Below are 21533 nucleotides of genomic sequence, written 5' to 3' on the forward strand. Positions count from 1 at the left end.
CAGTTCTGACTGTAGTCAAGTCTGTAGCTATCCAATATGTTATTTCCAGAAGGCACCTGATGTATGAAATCATTATTATTCTTTCCTCTCTTTTAGACTCTGATATGCCAGACCATGATCTAGAACCTCCTCGCTTTGCTCAGCTGGCTCTGGAGAGGGTTCTGCAGGACTGGAATGCCCTCAAGTCTATGATCATGTTTGGTTCTCAGGAGAATAAAGACCCGTGAGTATCACAGCAGAACAGCAGCCCCAACATTAAAATGTTGTTGGTAATAAGAGCTTGAAAGACTGCATTTAGTTTGTGGTGGCTAAAGAGCTGAAAAATGAGAAAACCCAACAGCGATGTATCTTTCCAAAAACTATATACCAGTGATGTGGGTTTATCCACAGATGTCCTTGTGGGCAGTTTTTTTTGCTGCCTTTTTTTTTACTAGTCATACACCAGTCCAGCATACTTCATTGAGATTGCTACTGACCTAATAGAATGCATTGGTATCATCCAAATGTGACTGATGTAGTTAGAGCCTCATGTTACCTTACAAAGAGAATTTTAATTTCTAATCATTTCCACACAGTACACAGATTAGTACTCTGTAACAGACAGTATTTTGAGTTGTGTAATTTTGGTCTCTCCTAGACTTAGTGCCAGCAGTAGAATAGCCCACCTCCTGCCTGAAGAGCAGGTCTACTTGAACCAGCAGAGTGGCACCATTCGCCTTGACTGTTTCACCCACTGCCTCATTGTCAAGTGTGCTCCAGACATCACTGTAAGTCCAGTTAGTCTTTCCTAATGCTCTCTGGTCCTCTCTCTCTCTCTGTCCTATTTTGTTCCTTCAGTTTCTCTATTTATTACACAGAATTCAAAGTGTGCACACAATGTTGAATAAAAACTTCAGTCATTTCTACCTAAGAAAACACCAAATGATACCACCTAGATGTCACAAATAATTATGCATTTTCTTCAGGGGTTTTTTTGCTCACACCCTTGCACTTGGAAATATTTTGGTCATCCGTGGGTGTTTTTATTCTCTTGTATTAGTTCATAGACACTTTACTGGGCACACTGGTGAAGGAGCTGCAGAACAAGTACACTCCTGGCCGAAGAGAGGAGGCAGTCAATGTTACCAGGAGGTTCCTTCGCTCTGTAGCCCGGGTGTTTGTCATCCTCAGCGTGGAGATGGCCTCTTCCAAGAAGAAAAAGTAAGGACATATAACATTAAGGCTTTGATGTCCAGTTCTATAGACAAAGGCTCTAAGAATTAACTGTAATTTGAGTTATGACTGCCCCGGCTCAATTTTAACATACAATGAACCTACAATTTTTGGCACCTGTTATGACATGATATTTTGAATTGTTAAAAACACTGACTCTGTCTTCTCTCCATTTCCTCCACAAAGCAACTTCATCCCCCAGCCCATCGGGAAATGTCGGCGAGTCTTTCAGGCTCTCTTACCCTATGCTGTGGAGGAGCTGTGCAATGTAGCAGAGTCGCTGATTGTTCCAGTGCGGATGGGTATTGCAAGACCTACAGCTCCTTTCACTTTGGCCAGCACCAGCATTGATGCGGTTCAGGGCAGCGAGGAGCTCTTCTCTGTAGAACCTCTGCCGCCAAGACCCTCCCCTGATCAGTCCAGCAGGTTGGTTGGTTTTAGTGCCTTCATTTAATAGGTGGAGTCACATGGTAGTTTTTTTGGCAAGTTATTCTAGAGTACAGAATTATGAAGGATTAAAATGTGCATGCAGTGAGATGGTTAAAAGCCCATTTTAATGTGCTGAAGTAAAGTGTGATGACTTAATGTTTTTCAAATCATTGAGTCATTCAGTAGAATTTTACTCAGAGAGAAGAAACTGAAATAAAGAAGAAGCTTGATTTTTCTTATTCACTTGATATAAAGACTTCTGGGCTTGTGCTTCACTTTTCTCAGCTCCAGCCAGACAGCTGCCTCTTATATCATCAGGAACCCCCAGCCACGACGCAGCAGCCAGTCTCAGCCTGTGAGAGGAAGAGACGAGGAGCAGGATGACATCGTTTCAGCAGATGTGGAAGAGGTGGGGAGCCTCATTATAAAATCATTAAGGCAGTAATGAACTTTCTATGCAAGAGATTCAGGATGCACTGACATTTTAACGACTAGTTTAATGTTTCATTTAGTTTACTCCTATTACATTATAGTCGTAGATCAGATCTGGTTTATTCAGTCTTGCTTCAGAGTTTTCTCTCTCAGTTTCTGATTGTTTGTTTCTCAGGTTGAGGTTGTGGAGGGAGTAGCAGGGGAAGAAGACCATCATGATGACCAGGAGGAGCAGGGAGAGGAAAATGCTGAGGCAGAAGGACAGCATGACGAACACGATGAGGATGGTGAGACAAACCCTACTTTTTATAAGTGGAAATAAGAAATAAGTGACAGTGAAGTTTATTTTATTTCACAAATAATTACTTGAACCTAAAAACCGTGCCAACAACAAGTGAAGCATCTGCTTGTCTTTGTTTTTTGCTTTTAGGAAGTGATATGGAGCTCGATCTGCTGGCAGCAGCTGAAACAGAGAGCGACAGTGAAAGCAACCACAGCAATCAGGATAATGCTAGCGGCCGCAGGAGTGTCGTCACAGCAGCAACTGCTGGCTCTGAAGCAGGTTGGTCAACAGCTGTTTTTAATCTGTCCCTTTAGATTTAATTTTAGATTTTCATTTAAATCCTTCATGAAACATTTTCCTCAGTTTCAATGTACTGTTCCTTTTTGAGTTTTTTTTCTTTTCTTTTTTTTTGGTGGTCATGCGGTCACCAGTCTTATTGACCTCCTTTAACTGACATCTCTCCAAATTTTTGTAAGGGTCCAACTGCTTAGTAAATAGAAATTGGATTTCTGTCTTGCTGCACTGTGGTGTACTTTTCCTTGAGTTACCGACTAATTCAGTTCTTAGAGAATCACTAGAGCTTGACAGCATTTTGGATTGTGGGGATTTATGTTTGGAAAGCTAATGATACAGCAGACAAAATGGTCCCTGGCTGAATACCCAATGTATTTCATTTGCAGGCAGTAGGGTGTCCTTGGCATTTCCTATTTTTGGTATGAGATCCTCTTTACTTCAATGCATATACAGATGTCAGGGCAAGAGTGAATTTGCAAAGTGCATACACAGTTTCCTGCTGAGAGTTCCTTCAGTTCGTCCCCTCACATTTCACTGTTACTGTGTCATTTTTGTGTCATTTTTAACTAATACTTTCCCTCATCACAAGTTTAGTCTTGTTCTTTCATCCAAATAACAAACTAATCAACTTGTAGCCTTTTCCAAATGGTGTGGTGTTTTTTCTCCTTGGTCATCTAAGATGTGTAGTTTCTACTAATAATGTTATCTTGTCATTATTCAGTACAATTGAAATATTGCTGTTCTGTCTCTTAAATGACATTTCCAATAATCCTAAAACACACAGAGGATAATACCATATATAATTAAGCACAAGTTGATCAACAGAGAGCAGCTGTTGTTTTGACCTGATGCCTCAGTGTTTTCATATTAGTGTTGTTTGGCCTTGTAGTGGTGTGATTCACTAACCCGCACTCCTGCCTGGAAAAATCTGATGTGAGAGACAAAAGAGAGAGAGAGGCGAGATGAATAATCAAGCCTTTAAACTTGTCTCCTTTATCTTTTTTCCTCATCCCTCATCCTCCTCCCCTTCCTCTCTGAAGGTGCCAGCAGTGTTCCGGCCTTCTTTTCAGAGGACGACTCCCAGTCCAATGACTCCAGTGACTCTGACAGTAGCAGCAGTCAGAGCGACGACGTCGACCAGGAAACATTTCTTTTGGATGAACCACTGGAAAGAACAACTAGCGCTTCACATGCCAACAGTGCAGCCCAGGCTCCCCGTTCCATGCAGTGGGCTGTAAGAAACACCCCCAGTCAGAGGGCCACTGGAAGTGCCCCCTCCAGCTCATCAACACCAGCTGGTCAGTAAAGTTTTGCCTGTTTCTGCACTTTTAGATGTTTAGATGTTTGGTTCTCCAGATAGTGTCGCAGAAATAGTGCATATTAACTATAACCAATGTGATCTTTGTCTTTTGCACAGCAAGCTCCACAGGCCTGATATATATTGACCCTACCAACCTGCGCCGCTCCAGTGCGATCAGCTCCAGTGCAGCAGCAGCGGCAGCCGCACTGGAGGCCAGCAACTCCAGCAGCTATCTGACATCTGCCAGCAGCCTGGCCCGGGCCTACAGCATTGTCATTAGGCAGATCTCAGACCTCATGAGTCTAATTCCCAAGTACAACCATCTAGTCTACTCACAGTATCCTGCTGCTGTAAAGCTCACCTACCAGGATGCAGTCAACCTGCAGGTAAGATGTAGCGCCTTCATGTGGTGATCAAAATGAACTCAACTCATCCACAACTGCACCAAAATATTGGTGTAAAATCTACATCATTTAGTAGAGTAAAAGATAGTATAATAACAAATGACCATCCTGTCTTGACAATGAATTAGTTAATGTTTGACATTAAGTAGGTAGAATGTTTGGATTTTGGTCAGAGTTGGCTCATATAATTCTGAGCATACGCTGCAGTCTAACACAAAAAATGTAAGAAACACTAACTATTCTGAATGTGTGGGTAATAGATAATAGCCAGAAATGACATAATAATTATACGCATCACTTACATTATTATAGCATCAGAATATCTTAAAGAATGACAACACAACAAAGTGCCACCTGCAGAATCATATCAGGAGCTCCCTGCCAATCCCACCCTTATTAAAATGTAAATGGCATTGTACCCATGTCATTTGGCACAGCAGTGACTGATCATTATCTGTTTAATAAAATGCTGATCTGCCCAGTGAATTGAATGAGACTAAATGTTTGTTGAAACAGAACTATGTTGAAGAAAAGCTGATTCCGACCTGGAACTGGATGGTGTCCATCATGGATTCCACTGAAGCTCAGTTGCGATATGGCTCAGCCCTGTCATCTGCTGGAGACCCTGGTCACCCCAGTCACCCACTCCACGCCTCTCAGCACTCAGCTCGCAGGGAACGTATGACTGCACGAGAAGAGGCCAGCCTCCGCACCCTGGAAGGACGCAGGTAAATGAAATAAACTAGGGTTATCTTGTTTATTTTTTTCCCACTACTTAGTTTGATCAGTTGATTTATTTGTTAAACTGTTATGTCAAGCTATTTAGTTAAAACGAGTCTTTAATGGAACACCTGAAGAGCCTTAACACAAGTTTAGGTATACAATTCAACAAGAAGACCTGAGGAAACCACAGAAGAAATTAGAAAAGACAGCTCTTTACAGTCCTAATCTAATCCTTCATATTGTATTTTTTGCTTGACGTGCACTTATAAGGTAAGCATTGTTTTTACTCGTTCTGCATGTGTTTTGTATTTGTTTCAGGAGAGCGGCCACTCTTTTGACAGCTCGCCAAGGCATGATGTCGGCACGAGGCGATTTCCTGAACTACGCCCTATCGCTGATGCGCTCCCACAACGATGAGCATTCTGATGTGCTTCCTGTACTGGACGTGTGCTCACTGAAGCATGTGGCGTACGTCTTCCAGGCTCTCATCTACTGGATTAAGGCCATGAACCAACAACCACACTGGACACCCCACAGATAGATAGAAAGAGGTAAATTAAGAAAACAAGGGAAAATGCTGTCTTTGTATTCCAAAAATGAGAGTTTAATTCAAGGGAAGAGTAATTCTGGTCTGTTTACAGCCAAAAAGAGGCAAAATCCCACATTTGATGCCATTTCTTTCATGCTTTCAAATTGAATTATATGCCACCAAATTATCAAATAACCTATATAGAATTGCATATGATTGCCTCTACAACCTCTACAGCCACATTTTCACTACTGTTTATGTTCATTTCACAGTATCTTGCTTGATGAAGAAAATGGACAAATGATTGTTGTTAGGGAATTTGATTAACCACTGCTTAAAATTTAAAACATGTGTGTGTACCTGTGGTTTAAACAGTATTTATTTGTATTTGTAGGAATCGAGAGATCTTGGAACTGGGTTTGGACAATGAAGATTCTGAACATGAGAATGATGAGGACACCAATCAAAGTAAGTCAGATGATTACTTGATAATATGCAATGCATAATAATAATAATAATAATATTGATGGCCTATCAACTTATAATTTTGTTTTTTGTGTGATAACAGTTGCTTTGTTTCTGCTTACTTCAGGTTCAACTCTGCAGGACAAGGATGAAGACCCGGTACCAGCTGAAACCGGTCAGAATCACCCTTTCTTCCGACGTTCTGACTCTATGACCTTCCTGGGCTGCATCCCGCCCAACCCCTTCGATGTTCCCCTGGCTGAGGCAATTCCACTGGCAGATCAGCCCCACCTCCTGCAGGTCAGACCATGTTGCTGTGTCCTTCTGTGTCACACACAGGGGCCTCCTAAAAAGCTAATGTGGACACAATACATGCATATTTGAGTCTAATAGTGTCTAGTTTATATTTGTTGTGAAGAGGCTGTGTTTTGGCAGAGATGCCTTGAGCACTTGTTCACTTGTGGCACAAGCAGCAGCAGTAGTTTGAGGTGACAGGCACCACACCACACTAGGGACTGGGTACAGTCACCAGACAGACAGACAGACATAACTGAAAGGAAGATATTATATGATGGCCAAACAACCTCTGTGCCGTCAACTTTACTTTACCTTCAATTTTACTTCCTCTTTCACAGCCTAATGCCAGGAAGGAGGATCTGTTTGGTCGTCCCTCTCAGGGCTTGTACTCCTCCTCCTACATGGCAACCAAAGGCCTAGCTGAGGCAAGCATGGACAGGAACTGCCTGGAGGTAAACATGGGCTCCTCTCTACCCTCCCCCTCTCAGGTATACCACCCCTCTTCACTGAAAAAACACTCTGGCAGCTGTTTTCTAATATCCACACAACAAAGCCCATTAAAATATTGAAGTAACTCTACTTCTAAATGGAAATCTGTAGAAACTATCCAAAATTCATCATTTCCTATTCATTATTTCCTCTACTCTTTGGAGGCATTGGAAATAATAGATAGCAAATAATAATGGAAATGTTGGATAGTCTTTTTGCTTATGTAGACATTTAAGTGTGAATATTGGAACACAGCCTGTGTTCTTTGTCCCATTTCCACATTTCCATCCTTTCATCATCACACTGTCATCATCTCAAGACAACACATCTGTTCACACTACTAAAGAACTACTCTGAACCTCACTAAAACAGATCCTGCCCACTAAGATGTCTTACTCAGCCAACCTGAAGAATGTGATGAGTATGGAAACCGGCCAGCGGAGCACTGAGAACCAGTCGCTGGCAGAGCAGGAGCTGGAGGCTTCAAAACCAGGCCCTTCACCACATGACCTCGCTGCCCAGCTGAAAAGCAGCCTGCTTGCTGAGATTGGCCTCACTGAGAGCGATGGACCACCTCTACCATCATTCAGGTAAACATCCGAGCTGTGCCATGGTCTTAGCTGAGGCTGCAGCTGAAATTGTCCTGAGAGAAATAATTGTCAAGGAAAATTTTGTTTCTGGGCTTGTTTGGCAGAGAGGCATAAAAAATTAAATGACGATATTATAGCCCTCAAGAAAACTTCAAAAATATATGTACAATATATACTTTGTAATACTAAGATGGTTTTAAAATATCAAATGTTGTGTGTCCTCTGTCCAGACCTCACTGTAGTTTCATGGGGATGATGATCTCACATGACATGCTACTAGGCCGCTGGCGTCTGTCACTGGAGCTCTTTGGTCGTGTCTTCATGGAAGATGTTGGAGCTGAACCTGGATCAGTATGTTTTCATCTCAGCATTTTTTTTAAATCTATGTAAAAATAACAATTGTCTCTACATTAGCCTTTCTTTTATAACTCAGAAAATGACTCGCACAAAGAATTATCTACATCAACCAAACACAGTCGTATTGCTCATGTGTTTAAAGCTTTCCTAACATTATATATGCACACCCAGCAGTAAAATGGGTATCCCAGTTTAGTCTTCTCTCTTGCTTTTTTCATTCCATAGTTTTAACGTAACAATGGTGTTTTAGGTTCTGATGGGAGCTTATAATAATTTGTCTTTTTTTTTCTTGTTTAAATCTCAGATCCTCACAGAGCTGGGTGGCTTTGAGGTAAAGGAATCCAAGTTCCGTCGGGAGATGGAGAAACTGAGGAACCTGCAGTCCCGTGACTTGGCCCTGGAGGTGGACCGGGATCGAGACCAGCTAATACAGCAGACAATGCGTCAGCTAAATACGCACTTTGGCAGGCGCTGCACAACCACACCAATGGCTGTACACCGGGTGAAGGTCACCTTCAAAGATGAGCCAGGCGAGGGCAGTGGTGTGGCCCGCAGCTTCTACACGGCCATCGCCCTGGCCCTCCTCTCCAATGATAAGCTGCCCAACCTGGACTGTGTTCAGAGTGTCAGCAAGGGCATGCAGGCCAGCAGTACGTGTCATCACGATTACAATTCAAGTATGACAATACATAGAAACTATACTGCATTATGGAACTTGATTTCATTGTTACATTCAATCATGCTTTTGTTATGCTGAAAGCAGTTATCACATGCGTGAAAAAGAGATTTTGTTACATAAAAAAACTAGCACTTAGAAATTAACATGCTCTATTTGATGTGGATTTGTGTAGATCTAATGCAGCGTTTGAGGAACAGAGACCGGGAAAGAGAGAGGAGAAGTGGAGGGCTTCGAGCAGGATCTCGGAGAGACCGAGACAGGTAAACTTAAACTTAATTCCTCACCTTTTTGTTCTAAACCAAAAAATGTCTGGGCTGTGTGAGCCGAACCTGTGTGTTTGGCTTGTACAGAGACTCAAGGAGGCAGCTGTCCATAGATACGAGACCTTTCAGGCCTTCATCAGAAGGCAACCCCAGTGATGAGCCTGACCCTCTACCTGCACACAGACAAGCTCTGGGGGAAAGGCTTTACCCACGTGTTCATGCAATGCAACCGGTAATAAAACATCTGCATCTGTTAAAGCTCTGTGTTATCATAACTTATTTAATAATTAGCAGATTTGCACAATACTTGCTTGCACATTGACAGGCCCACTCAGGAGTCTGCATACTGTTGAATGATTTCTTGTTTGAATTTAGGATGTTTCCTTGACTGCACTTAGACCAGCTGTGTGTTTGTCTCCTCAGGCGTTTGCCAGTAAAATCACAGGCATGTTGCTGGAGCTGTCCCCTGCACAGCTGCTGCTGCTGCTGGCCAGTGAGGATTCTCTCAGAGCCAGAGTTGAAGAGGCTATGGAGCTTCTCATTGCGCACGGAAGGTGAAATAACCACATCAGTCACACGGCCAAAGATGTGAAATACAGTGGCCATCATTAGTCTTCTGTAGTGAAACATATAGATGGAGTAGTGGTAAACAAATTTATATCAAAATGAACTTTGTACAGAACTATGATGAGTATTCCTTGAACAGTTAACAGAAAGAATCGATGTTCCCACACTAACCAAATTCTTCTGTCTGTTGTCTTCCCAGGGAAAATGGTGCTGACAGTATATTGGACCTGGGTCTCCTGGAGACTCCAGGAGAAAACACAAGTAAACTCAATATCTGTCTATTGTACTTTCCCACTATGTAGAATTACTTTAATTTCTTACCTGCTAGTTATATTCTGAAACATCTGGGGCCCAGTCTTCAAATGTGGTTTAAGTAATTCAGGCTGGTAACAGGCTAAAATAATTCTGTTTATTTTTATTCAGCTAATTTGGCTCTTGAGGATTGATTTGTTCATCCTGGATGAAGACATCTTGTGCTTCTGCTTTAAATTAAAGTAAAATGACCAAAGCTGAGATTAACTGCATATTAGCAGTGAATGTGGTTAGACCAGAAGTGATGCTGGTGCATGATTGGTGAGGTTCTTCCCCATTGAAATGCAGGAGACATTTCAGTGGTAATTAATGGCCTGCTATAAAAATAGATATTTCTAAAATCTCTTGCTGTAAATGCATAAACATTTTCAGTAAATTGAGTTCTGCTGTTGGTTATTCAATAAGACTTGGTGTTCAAATAACCCCATCCCATTTTAATGTCAAAATGGATGCCGTATGTTCTGGCTCTGTTGGTCTTTTATCAGTCAACTCAGTATCTCAAAATGTAGATTGTGTGTTTTTTTTTTTAGTAGTTTTATTTAGCCCTGCTTATCAGCCAATTTGCCATATTTAACACAGCCCTACTCTGTTCTTTTTTGCGTGGTTGTAGCAGCAGGAGAACCGTAAGCGTCATGGTTCGACCCGCAGTGTGGTGGACATGGAGCTGGATGACCCAGACGATGGGGACGACAACGCTCCTCTCTTCTACCAACCTGGCAAACGAGGTTTCTACTCCCCACGACCTGGCAAGAACACAGAAGCCAGACTCAACTGCTTCCGTAATATTGGCAGGTAATACATTTTGATGTTCTGTCCAGTCACACAAAGAATTACATTTTGTTAGTGTAGTAAAATAAAAACAAGATTTTCCCACGACAAGAAATGGACAAAGTTAGGGTAAATGTATTAAAGGTTGAACGAAGTGGGAAAGAAAAAGTTGAGTATTTTATTTTCCTTCCAGAATACTGGGGTTATGTCTGCTGCAGAATGAACTCTGTCCAATCACGTTGAACAGACATGTCATCAAAGTGCTGCTTGGGAGGAAGGTAAAAGAAAATATGTTTTTTATTACATATTTTTGCAGCTGCATTTAAAACCCTACTCCATGATGTTGGCTCTTTTCAGAATGAAGTTGCTAAATGTTCTTCTGTTTGCTACTCTAGGTGAACTGGCATGACTTTGCATTCTTTGACCCAGTCATGTATGAAAGCCTGCGGCAGCTGATCCGCCATTCACAAGCTGGTGAAGCAGATGCAGTATTTGCTGCCATGGACTTGGCCTTTGCCATTGACCTTTGCAAAGAGGAAGGGGCTGGACAGGTAATGGACTACACTGTCATTGTGTCATCAGTTGTGGATTTTAAAACTAAATGTCAACAAATACAAACAGTACACATTTGTAACCTTTGTTCTTACACCTCTTAAGGTTAATTTGTTGGCCTGGTTTTCTTTTTGTCTTTGGTTGTCTGACGTACATTATTTGCATCACTGAACACAGGTTCAGATTTTGTAAGTAAACTATGAATACTCTCAATGCCACATATTAAGTGATTGTTGATGCCTTCTTCCTCTGGTTCAGGTGGAGCTTCTGTCTGGTGGAGTTAACATGCCAGTGACTCCCCTCAACGTGTACGAGTATGTGAGGAAGTATGCAGAGCACAGAATGCTGGTTGTGGCTGAGCAGCCGCTCCATGTAAGTAAAACACTACCAAACTTGGTGTGTCTGTGTTTTGGCCACCGAAATGTGTTTTCATTCTAATTCTGGGTTCTGTCTGTCAGGCAATGAGGAAGGGTTTGCTGGACGTACTTCCCAAGAACGCCCTGGAGGATCTGACGGCTGAGGACTTCAGGCTGCTGGTCAACGGCTGCGGAGAAGTCAATGTCCAGATGCTCATCAGCTTCACCTCCTTCAATGATGAATCTGGTATGGCTGCTCTGTCTGGATCTTCTTTACTCTGTTTGCATCCATCCATTTTCCTGTCTTATCTCTGTTTCCTGTGTTTACATAGTAATAGAAGATTAAAATTTTTGATGCATTATAGTGAGCAAAGACTTGTTCTTCATCCAACAGGGGAAAATGCAGACAAACTACTGCAGTTTAAACGCTGGTTTTGGTCCATCGTGGAGAAGATGAGCATGACTGAGAGGCAAGATCTGGTAAGTCTTTTTTTTCCTTTGTAAATATACTTCAGAAAACAACAGTTAAACCTGATCAGTTATTATTGGTGGTGCATTACCACTATTACATTACATTACACTAATGGTTAGGTTATTGACACCATCCTTTCCTGAAATGTTTTATGGAATAATCAGAATGATCTTATATTCATTATTTTTGACTTGTATATGTTTTTTTATTTTTAAGAAATGCACATCTTTTTCTTACATTCTGTACATATTGCTGAAAATGTACTGTTGTGTTTGTCTTTATTGTGAATGCTAAAGAGGGGGGATGCAAATGAATTGAAAGTCTGTATTTAACCCTATTTTTATATAGTAAAATGTACTTGAAGTGACAGCTTTTAGTCTGATTTCATTCTCAGACAGCAAGTGATGTGCATGACTTGCACCACTACTGAACACAAAAGAACGTATTCAATATCAGTCACGTGTTCAAAGCTTCCTCTTAAGTCAAGCCATGGACTTGAGCATTACAATTTTTTTGTCTAAAATCAAATACCATGGTGACTAATGTGACTGACTATATTCCTCCTCCTTAGGTGTACTTCTGGACCTCGAGCCCGTCTCTTCCAGCCAGCGAGGAAGGCTTCCAACCGATGCCCTCCATCACCATCCGGCCTCCAGATGACCAGCACCTCCCCACAGCCAATACCTGCATCTCACGTCTCTACGTGCCACTCTATTCTTCAAAACAGATACTCAAACAGAAACTCCTGCTAGCTATTAAGACCAAGAATTTTGGTTTTGTGTAGAGGCTCGACAGAAAAGAGTTTAAAAAAAGGAAAAAAAAAAACATGTTTACTGTTGTGTAATATTTACCTAGCTCCATTTTTGTAGATTTATTTTTTGTCTATACAATTTTATGAAATTCGACATACTGTCGCTATCTCCCCAGGCGGTAATATTTGTTTGTGTTGTGAACACAAACGGCTTGTTATTTTTATTTCAATTTTTATTGCTTTTTTTTTTTTCTTTTGTGTTAATGAAGAAGAGGTATACAGTCCAGAACATTCCTGCATTGGCACTGTAAAATGTAAAGCCCACAGCTCTGCTCTATTGGCTTAAACCTTTGCTTCCCAGGAATTTGGTTTGACAGAATGCTGTCTGCCGAAACCCAGCCAAAGATGACAGCAGTAGAAGTATTTAAAAGAAGAAAAGAAGACACACTGTGATTATAAGTTTTTTCCTTCCCTAGAAAAGTACTATCACTGACAGTTCACTGCTGCCTTTGTGGAAAGTCCTTTTTTTCTTGTACAGGGGGAGTAGGGAATTTCAAAATAAACTTGGATGCAAATAAGTTGTCCGGTCTTTTTTTTTTTCCCCCTCACTGCTTTATGTTCACAGTGATAGGGAGTTTAATTTCAGATTAGTGTGTGAGGAGGCTGCTGTAATAATCCATGAGTCCTGAGTCCATGTTTTTATTTATGTTTTAAATAAAATCACAGAATATCTTGTGATTCTCACCATACAGCTTGGTCATATATTCATAATAAATAGAAGTTGGGCTTGCTTTTAGGAAATATATTACATGTACACACTTGTCAGTTCATTATCTTGAACTTGACATTTATAGATTAACCCTCAGACCCCTCAGCACTAGCTGAAAATAATGCATCAGTACCAAACTCACCAATTGATTTTGTTTCTTGTGCTGAATTTTATATATTCCCATTTTACAAGTTTGATCTCCAATTATTGGTATTACAGTCTTATTCTGACCTACACACCGAACAGGGCCCCTCACAGGCTACCAGGTATTAGCTAGTGTACTGTTATACTTGTAGTTAATAGTAGTAGTGTTTTAGTAACTCTATTTATGCCGTTTTGCAGTGGACTTGTAAAGCAAGGAAGTTTTTGTGTATTTGCATTATATAAACAAAACAAATGCAGAGGAAAAGTCTTACAGAGTAAAGTTTAACTAAATATTATTTGTATGGTTGGAAAGTATAAACGACAGAGTAAACGTAATAAAGTATTTTATTAAATATACCTGAAGACCATCTATCACTGGTGTTTGCGGGAGGACTGGAACATTTTTTAAACAGAAGGTTTTAACCAATCATCGTGGGAGAATTCATTGCCCCACCCATCTCATTGGAGCTGTCATGGCTCGTTTTTGTTGCCTTCATAACATTTAGTAAAAAACAGAATTTAGTACATCCGCTTAATTAAGTTGTTCAGGTCAAGTGAACTTATGACAATGACAAAATCAGAATGTGTTATTCATGGAGCTAAAGGCACCTTGACAATAAATGACAGCAAATGTACAATAACAAATATTGGTAAACAATAAAAAAGCACAGTTATATCTTGTGCATCGTTCCCCTATTCAATCTGCCACTGAAAACACGTCTTAAAAATAGAAATAACTACGGAAACAATACGCTGTGTTTAACTTTTTTGGTCATTAATCACGGACTTCTACGACACGCATTTGCAATTTGCATGCTTAAATTTCCGGTTTACAAACGTAAGCGAAGGCAGCATTTCTCCTCCAGTCAAAACGGAGCCATATGAGGTGAACCTGCTTTACTCGCGGTCACAGTGGATGCATTGTGGTGGTGCGGTGGTCAGCTAACGGTGGCATATTATCTTACGATGATTTCAGCCAGTTCGCTGGCTAGTTAGCTAACTTGGTTTGTTACCGCAGCCTATAGAGCATTTAGACAGCTAGCTGTCCGATAAGGCCGATGTTGCTGGTGGAGGAGGGGATGAATTTATTGTTTTCCATCATGTCGAAGTCGTCCCGTTATTTTTAGCTAGCACTGCAGGCTAGCGCAGCTAATAGCGGCAAGCTAAGCGTGACTAATTTGTCTGTTGTTTGTAAAACAATGCAAATGGAACAGTGGCAGGACGCGGCCTCTCAGCAGGTCAAGCTGCTTACAAATCGTCTGAATGAACTGTTGTCCAAAGGCCTGGACCTGCTGCGCTCCGAGCTCGGTGTGGATTTGGGACTGAAGCCTGAGCTTATTCCGCCATGGGTGATCCTCTTAGCGGCATGTACCGGGTTGGTGCTGATGGTCTGTCTGTGGGCCTCCGCCTGCCGGACTCTTTTTAAGAAGCGACCTGCTGTAAACCCCGTGGACGACGGCATTGAAATAAAACGCGGTGTCAGTAAACCGGTCAAATCTGAGGAACCGAAGAAAAAGAAGAAGAAAGCAGAAAAGGCACGTAAATGACACTGGTCTACACCCATGCCTAGCTGAACAGTACCGTAAGCCAGGCTAGCTGTCATGCTAACATCTAATTGACAACTGAAGCTAACTTGCATACTTTCACCCCAGGCTAGTGTCCAACCTTGCTGAGCTAGCCTTAGGCGGCGTTATATTGATTGACTGTAACATTGCTGAAAATTGTTAATGGTCCTCAACATTTTATCTACACGTGTTCTTTTCAGAAAGCCCAGGCTAATGGGAGAGCTGTCTCTGAACCACAGGAAGAAGCCATAGTATCGGAAGAGATAGTGCCACATCACCAGCCGCTGCCACTAGAAATCAAAACTGAAAAGGCTGCAGAGGTAATTTGCTGTACCAAAGACATATGGCAACACATTCAGCACAATGTGGTGGGACCTAAACATCTTTATGTCTCAGTTGTGATATCTGTTGTACATGATGATGTGATGAACATTTGATGTTCCCTGGTTGTGTGTTTTAATGGTTACACCTCACTGCTATTGCTTGTGAGTCGTAAAATGCAGTTGAGAAAACACCACGTTTTCTCACTGTCACCCTGCAATGATGTTACAGGAGCAGCTGCCAGTGTTGGGTTACAGTTTTTAACCTGCAGATGCAGCATAATCCTGGGCGATGGCTTCCTGGCTTAGAACAGTACAAGCCTTTCATCTAATGCCCTCCTCTGGATACCACAGAAAAACAAACAGTGGTCCTAATGATGCTGGAATCAGAATATGTAATTGTACAAACACCAAATGATTGAAATGATGCTTACAAAAGGGACGTGTCACAGATTTAGTCTTGGATGTACTTTCATTTATAAATAGATGTGGCTGGAGCATGCCGATTTGATTGACTGTCCATGGGTTCAGTGTGCATGAGTTTGCATGCCCAGTTGCTGTTTTTGGAGGTGAAGTCCACTGTAGCCTTACCCCTATTTTATTAGCTCCAGCTTCACAATCACAAGTGTGTTTTTTTTTTTTTTTTTTTTCCAGATACTTAAGCTTTAATTTCTAAATTATGTATCTCCACTATGTATCCTCCTTCAGACAAAGAAGTCCAAGAAGAAGGCCAAACAGGCTGTAAAGGAGATCAAGACAGTAACTGCAGATGGCAAAGAACCAGAAGAAGGTGAGATATAATGAATCACATCATTATTATTTTTTTTTTCCATAGTATTCTCTGGGTATACTCTGTTATTTTAGGAGGTCTGTTTCATTTTGTTTGTTATTAAGACACTATTTGCAGTAGACAGGCCATTGCACCAAATACAGGAAAAAAATTCTGCACTAATTTTGTAATGAATTTGGTTAAAGACTGGTGGAATGGGACCAGTCTGAGACTCAAAACGTATTTGGTGTGTATTTGAACAGTCTCTGCATCTATTCCTTCATCCTGCTTAATCCATACCTTATTTCCTCACTAATCCCACAAGGAACTCTTGCAGTATTTTGCAACTAATTCCACACTGCACTCACAATGTTACTTTCCAGGCACATGGGAGACCAAGGTCAGCAACAAGGAGAGGCGTGAACAACGCAAGAAGGACAAAAGTTCTAGTGATGGCTCAGCCAGTCCTGGTGGAGGTGACACACCTGTGAACAATCCCCCAGAGCAGCCCAAGGTCTCTGCAGCCCCTGCGCCTGCAACTCAGAAGAAGAAAAAAGGTGGCTTTAATCTTGTATCATTTTCAATTAGGTTGTGATTTGCTTATTTTGAGAAGTTTTAAAATTGAGAAGAGGGAAGGAGTTTGCAGCCATGGGTTTTTACTTGTATACATGCACACAAAGCACAAAACCTCTGGATCCATCTTGGATAAACAGCCTAATTTGGCATCTAGAGAGAGGTCTGTATAAGATGTTATTGCATTTATATGGTCTCCTGTTGACAGGACAGACTATAAAAACAGGCATTAAGGGAACTGAGTCTCAAGTGAGTGTTACAGCTGAAGTGTGTGCTCTCTCTATCAAAAACAGCCTCATAAGGATGGTGTTCATGGCCTGTATTGACCTTTTCATCCTTTGTTCTCAGGAGAATCAACAAAAGTGAAGGCAGAGAAGGCAGAGCCTGTTGTACCTCAAGGTAATTATTAGCAGAAAATGCTGAAGAGGCTATTGAATGATTACTAATTCAGAAAGAATGATGGTGTCTGTTTATTCTGGCTGAGTATCAAGTGTTTCTCTTGGTTTTAGTTAACAACAGAGAGGTGGCAGCAGTCACTGCTGGTGTGACTGACATGGCAGTTAAGGTTCCTGCTGCTGCCAAGACAGGCCCCTGGACAACCAGCAGAGAGCCAGTGTCATTGTGGAGATCAGAGATAGATGGTAAAAATGTTTTCTCCCTATATTTAATTGCTGAGATATTAAACCATATATGTGCTAGTGTGATATTTCAGAACTTAGGGGCATTTCATGAAGAAGCTGATACCTGATATGCTCTCTATGAGCAGTGTTAAATGGGTTGCATTGATAAATACACTGATGCTAATATTAACTTTATTAAATGCGTCAGGTATTGGGCAGATGTGACTGATGCACATTAAATTCTGTTTCACAGTCACTCTTATGAAACTGTGTGTGTTTCAGAGTCGTGGACTGTGATTGACAGGGGAATGTCCACAACAGAGCTAAATCTGTCTTTCACAGGACTGGGTGTTGGTACAGCTGGTAAGTATACACTAAACAGTTGATTTGACAAGTAACCCTCACCACTAGATGGCAAAGTTTCCCAAAGCATCACATATTTCTGGTAGGTTGACTCACTGTTTCTTGTCTCTTTCAGAGCCCCAGCCAGTGAGTGACCTGCCCTGGCTCAGTCAGCCTAGAGTGGACGATGAGTGGTCTGGGCTCAGTATGGATAATTTTTAAAAACTCTTATTTAATTTTTTCTTTATTATTTATTTGACTTCATTATTATGGCACTCCTTTTACACTTAAAGTATTTTCTGGTGGTCTTGGTAATTTTTCAGATGGTGGTTCAGTCGACCCCAGCTCTGACTGGAACGCTCCTTCTGAAGCCTGGGGCAACTATGAAGAGCCCACTCCTGAGCCCCCACCTGCTCAGGAGCAGCCTCTCCCCTGAGCCTGCTAAGGTCAATCTGCTGATCGCAGCCGCTGTAAGTACATCCCAGGCTTGAAGCAAAACTAAGCATTATGGGAGTTACCTGGACATGTTAAAAATTGCAACCTAGTAGTTGATGACTCCTGGGCTCAGACCTTAGGGCAGCTATCCTGGTTCTTCCCCTTCTGTTGCTGTGCTGCTCATAGTTGTGACTCAACTGAGTGAATATGCACAGGCATTTTTGTTGTTTTGCTCTTTATTGCAATCCCTGAACACCCACAACATACCCACACAGTTCATTAACAGTGGCTGATTAGACACTTCTCAAGGATGTGTGGATGTGCATAGTAGATTCCTTTCATGGCACACATTTTCACTCATAGCAGAGCACACAGTTGTAGCTGATGCAATACATAATCAAGGTAGGCATAGAGGGTGGGATGAATTGCTGTTCTCCAGTGTTATATCTTATATTACCACATGATGGCACAAAGCAATTAATTTTTATATTTGAGACAGAACATGCATAACTGAACTGTCCTTTTATCTCATTTGGAGATAAATGAATTGTTCAGACTTTGAATATTGTCTTATACATTTGTGTTCCTTAGGACAATGATGAGGATGAAAAAGACAAGGGGGAGACTGCTTCTGATGGAGCAGCTAAAACTAAAAAGAAGAAGAAGAAGAAGAAGAAGGCTGCCGAGGAGGGAGGAGCACCTTGCCAGGTAAACTACTAGTGAGAAAAACACAAAAACACACACAATTTTGTTCCCTTGTCTTATGTGATGGAAGTCGACTGAATTCATATTTTAGTCTCTAGCCTCACTAAAGTTTATCTTGAAGTCATGAGACAAGTTAGATGTATACTCTGCATGTGTCCTGTGAAGGGCGAGGAGCCAGAGAAGGAGGCAGCTGCACCTGCAGCCTCAGTGAAGAAGCAACCACCTGTTCAGGAGAATATTGCTGCCATCCAGCCTGTCAAAACAGCTGCTGCTGAGGTCAGTGGAGCTAATGTCTAACGCAAGAGCATGTGGTCTAAAATGTCACAGAATGTTTCCTCTTCTGCCATATTAAACATTAAACATTCTAGTTTAAACACAGAAGCATGCGTTTCCCCTGTGTAGTATTTTAGTGTGACTTGTGAAGCTGATTCGTCTCTTTTGTAATTGCTTTGATCATGCTTCCTTTTGCTGCAGTGATCAAACCTTACTGTGTTTTATTTTTCCTTTTAGGTGAGAGTGGAGCGACCAGTGAAGGACAACATATCCCTGAAACCCCCTGTCACACAAGTGCCACAGAAGCCAACTGATGGAGAGCCCACTGCCAAGCAGAACAGCCTTCCTACTCCAACTCAACAAAGTAAGCACATTAGACTGTCTGCTTTAATACCACTGAATCACTGGGTGGAACCAATAGTTTATTTTCTGAATACAATTCAAATTTTTATTGTGATTATTTTCTATTTAGAAAAATTGCAAGAAAGCACAAGTGCTCTATGTATTATCTAGCACCTAAATAACAGTGCAAACCTGCTATGCGAGATGAATCAGATGAGGTGTTGCAGTTACTTGCTGTCTTGCGAGGTTGATACTGTTCCTCCCAGGGTCATACCAGTCATGTATGAGAAAGAAAAGTTTGCTGCTTATACTAGCAACAATTTAGTGTACATTTAATAAGATATCACATTGCTGACTCTATATTACTCACTGGTACTTCTTAAAATGTCTGTAAGCTTGCATATGTGTAGTCATTATTCTCCCATTTCTGAATTGAACCTGATTTTTGTGTTGAGTGAGCCACTTTAAACCATGTATTTATTATAAGCAAGCACCACATCTGTCCTCATCGTGTATAAGTGTGTGTTTGACTGTCTTGATACAGCACGATGCAGATGAATCCTAGGTTATCTCTTCTAACACTATCCATCCGCATATCTGTTTATTTCAAGTTTCATTGTGATTGTTGATTGGAGAGAAATAAACTGTTACCTTATTTGATGAAATCTGGTTTTATTTAGTTGTTTATCAATTTACTCTCATACTTACTCTTCAAATGTGATTCTACAAATCACATTTCTCAAATATGTATCTCCCCTTGTATGGCATAGTGCATATGGCCATGATGCACCTGTATGGCCATTGTGCATTAATTTAATAACCAGCTTCATTGGTGTAAATGGACTTGTTTACAGTGGCTTCACAAAGGTGTTGCAGTTTTTGTGCATCATATTGTCAGCTGTCAGGTGTCAACATATTAGGGGAAAAATACACAGAACAGACATCTGAGCCAACACAGTACATACCCTTAGCACTCACACTACCTAACAGTTCTATAAAGACTTGCACTCGGTTTACAGATGTAAGCCAAAATGAGGTGTGACCCTCCTGATGAGGTGTGAAAACTTAAGAAAACAAGGAATCACATGTTTAGAGATGTATGACTGATCTCCCTCTCCCTTTTTGTGTTTCCGCAGAGAAACCTGAGGAGAACCAAGCGCCCAAACCAGCAAAGAAGAAGAAGGCAAGGAGAGAGACATGAGATCGAGTCCACTCTGCAGACCTCTGTATGCAAAAGACTTCATATCCTGTTTATGCAACACCTTTTGTGACAAGAACTTTGAACTAAGGTCTTCATGATGAACTTACCTTAAAACCTGTCTGGAAAATGAAAACAACTTTTATACACGTTGAGTGTCAGTCGGTGGATCGTTGAAAACTGAATCTAGATGCAGTGCAATCTAATGTGATGCGGTGTTAATGATTTTTAAGTATGCATTTGATACTCTGATTCTGTCTTCTAATTCTACTGAATCAAATAACTGATTGAAGGAGCTGTATTGTAGTAATTAGACATATAGAAAAATACTGATCATATTTAGAAAATTGATGTTGTGGTGGCTGACGATTGGAACTGATGGTGTAGAGAATGGAAACAGTCAACATACATTAGGTCACACAACACTGGGCCATAATGCTGAACTGGCCTTGGCTTTGCAGTCTTTTATTTTGCGATGACATTTGTGAGCCATAGTGGTACAGTGAGCACTGATGGGCGGAAAGAGCGAAGAGATCGAACGCTAATTTCACATCAACGGTTTTGGCTCAACAGGGTGTAAACATTTGTGGCATAAATGACACATGAGCATCATTAGGCGCAGAAAAGGGAATCTTGTCTGCTCTGTATTTTTGCATTATTATGTGTGACTACAACATTTCATTGACCTAGTCCATCTGGTTTGTACCTTGTCTGACGTTGTACTGCGGTGTGTTGACAACTGTTTCCTTGTTGTTTTTACTATCTGTGGCTGCTTTGTGGCTGGAGCCGTGTGGGGGCCCTCTGATCGTAGATGTACCATTGCAGTGTCATCAATCTCTTCATGATTTTCCACCTGTGGTTGATTTGGAAGTCTTCAGAATCTTTTGTAAACCTGTTTGTAATAAAAGTTAAAGCCATATGTAAAAAGACTAAATAAAGGCCAGTTTTTCTATA

General features: G+C 41.2%; 2 protein-coding genes across 2 annotated transcripts in view; both read left to right on the forward strand.

Moving 5' to 3' along the window:
• ubr5 (ubiquitin protein ligase E3 component n-recognin 5) overlaps positions 1–13102 on the forward strand; it is a 30201-nt gene extending 17099 nt beyond the window's left edge. The window contains 30 exon segments of the mRNA XM_051076253.1: positions 97–223; positions 638–767; positions 1040–1200; positions 1399–1638; positions 1927–2050; positions 2249–2360; positions 2504–2635; positions 3691–3948; positions 4068–4336; positions 4871–5082; positions 5396–5589; positions 5592–5628; positions 6001–6074; positions 6199–6371; positions 6707–6856; positions 7230–7447; positions 7678–7798; positions 8109–8481; positions 8656–8743; positions 8834–8978; positions 9170–9300; positions 9513–9561; positions 9563–9574; positions 10236–10417; positions 10587–10671; positions 10789–10944; positions 11204–11317; positions 11404–11548; positions 11696–11781; positions 12345–13102. Coding sequence (XP_050932210.1) covers positions 97–223; positions 638–767; positions 1040–1200; positions 1399–1638; positions 1927–2050; positions 2249–2360; positions 2504–2635; positions 3691–3948; positions 4068–4336; positions 4871–5082; positions 5396–5589; positions 5592–5628; positions 6001–6074; positions 6199–6371; positions 6707–6856; positions 7230–7447; positions 7678–7798; positions 8109–8481; positions 8656–8743; positions 8834–8978; positions 9170–9300; positions 9513–9561; positions 9563–9574; positions 10236–10417; positions 10587–10671; positions 10789–10944; positions 11204–11317; positions 11404–11548; positions 11696–11781; positions 12345–12557 — 4511 coding nt within the window. The 3' untranslated portion in view covers positions 12558–13102.
• Positions 13103–14305: 1203 nt separating this feature from the next.
• On the forward strand, positions 14306–21533 carry LOC108876269 (protein LYRIC-like). The gene is given in 14 exon segments (XM_051076254.1): positions 14306–14976; positions 15207–15322; positions 16031–16112; positions 16475–16648; positions 17013–17063; positions 17174–17305; positions 17567–17647; positions 17763–17831; positions 17950–18047; positions 18049–18096; positions 18653–18769; positions 18932–19042; positions 19277–19403; positions 20518–21533. Coding segments are annotated over 14 exon segments (1611 nt in total). The 5' UTR covers positions 14306–14636; the 3' UTR covers positions 20583–21533.

This window comes from Lates calcarifer, linkage group LG15 (assembly GCF_001640805.2).
Source record: "Lates calcarifer isolate ASB-BC8 linkage group LG15, TLL_Latcal_v3, whole genome shotgun sequence".
Classification (NCBI taxonomy): domain Eukaryota; kingdom Metazoa; phylum Chordata; class Actinopteri; family Centropomidae; genus Lates; species Lates calcarifer.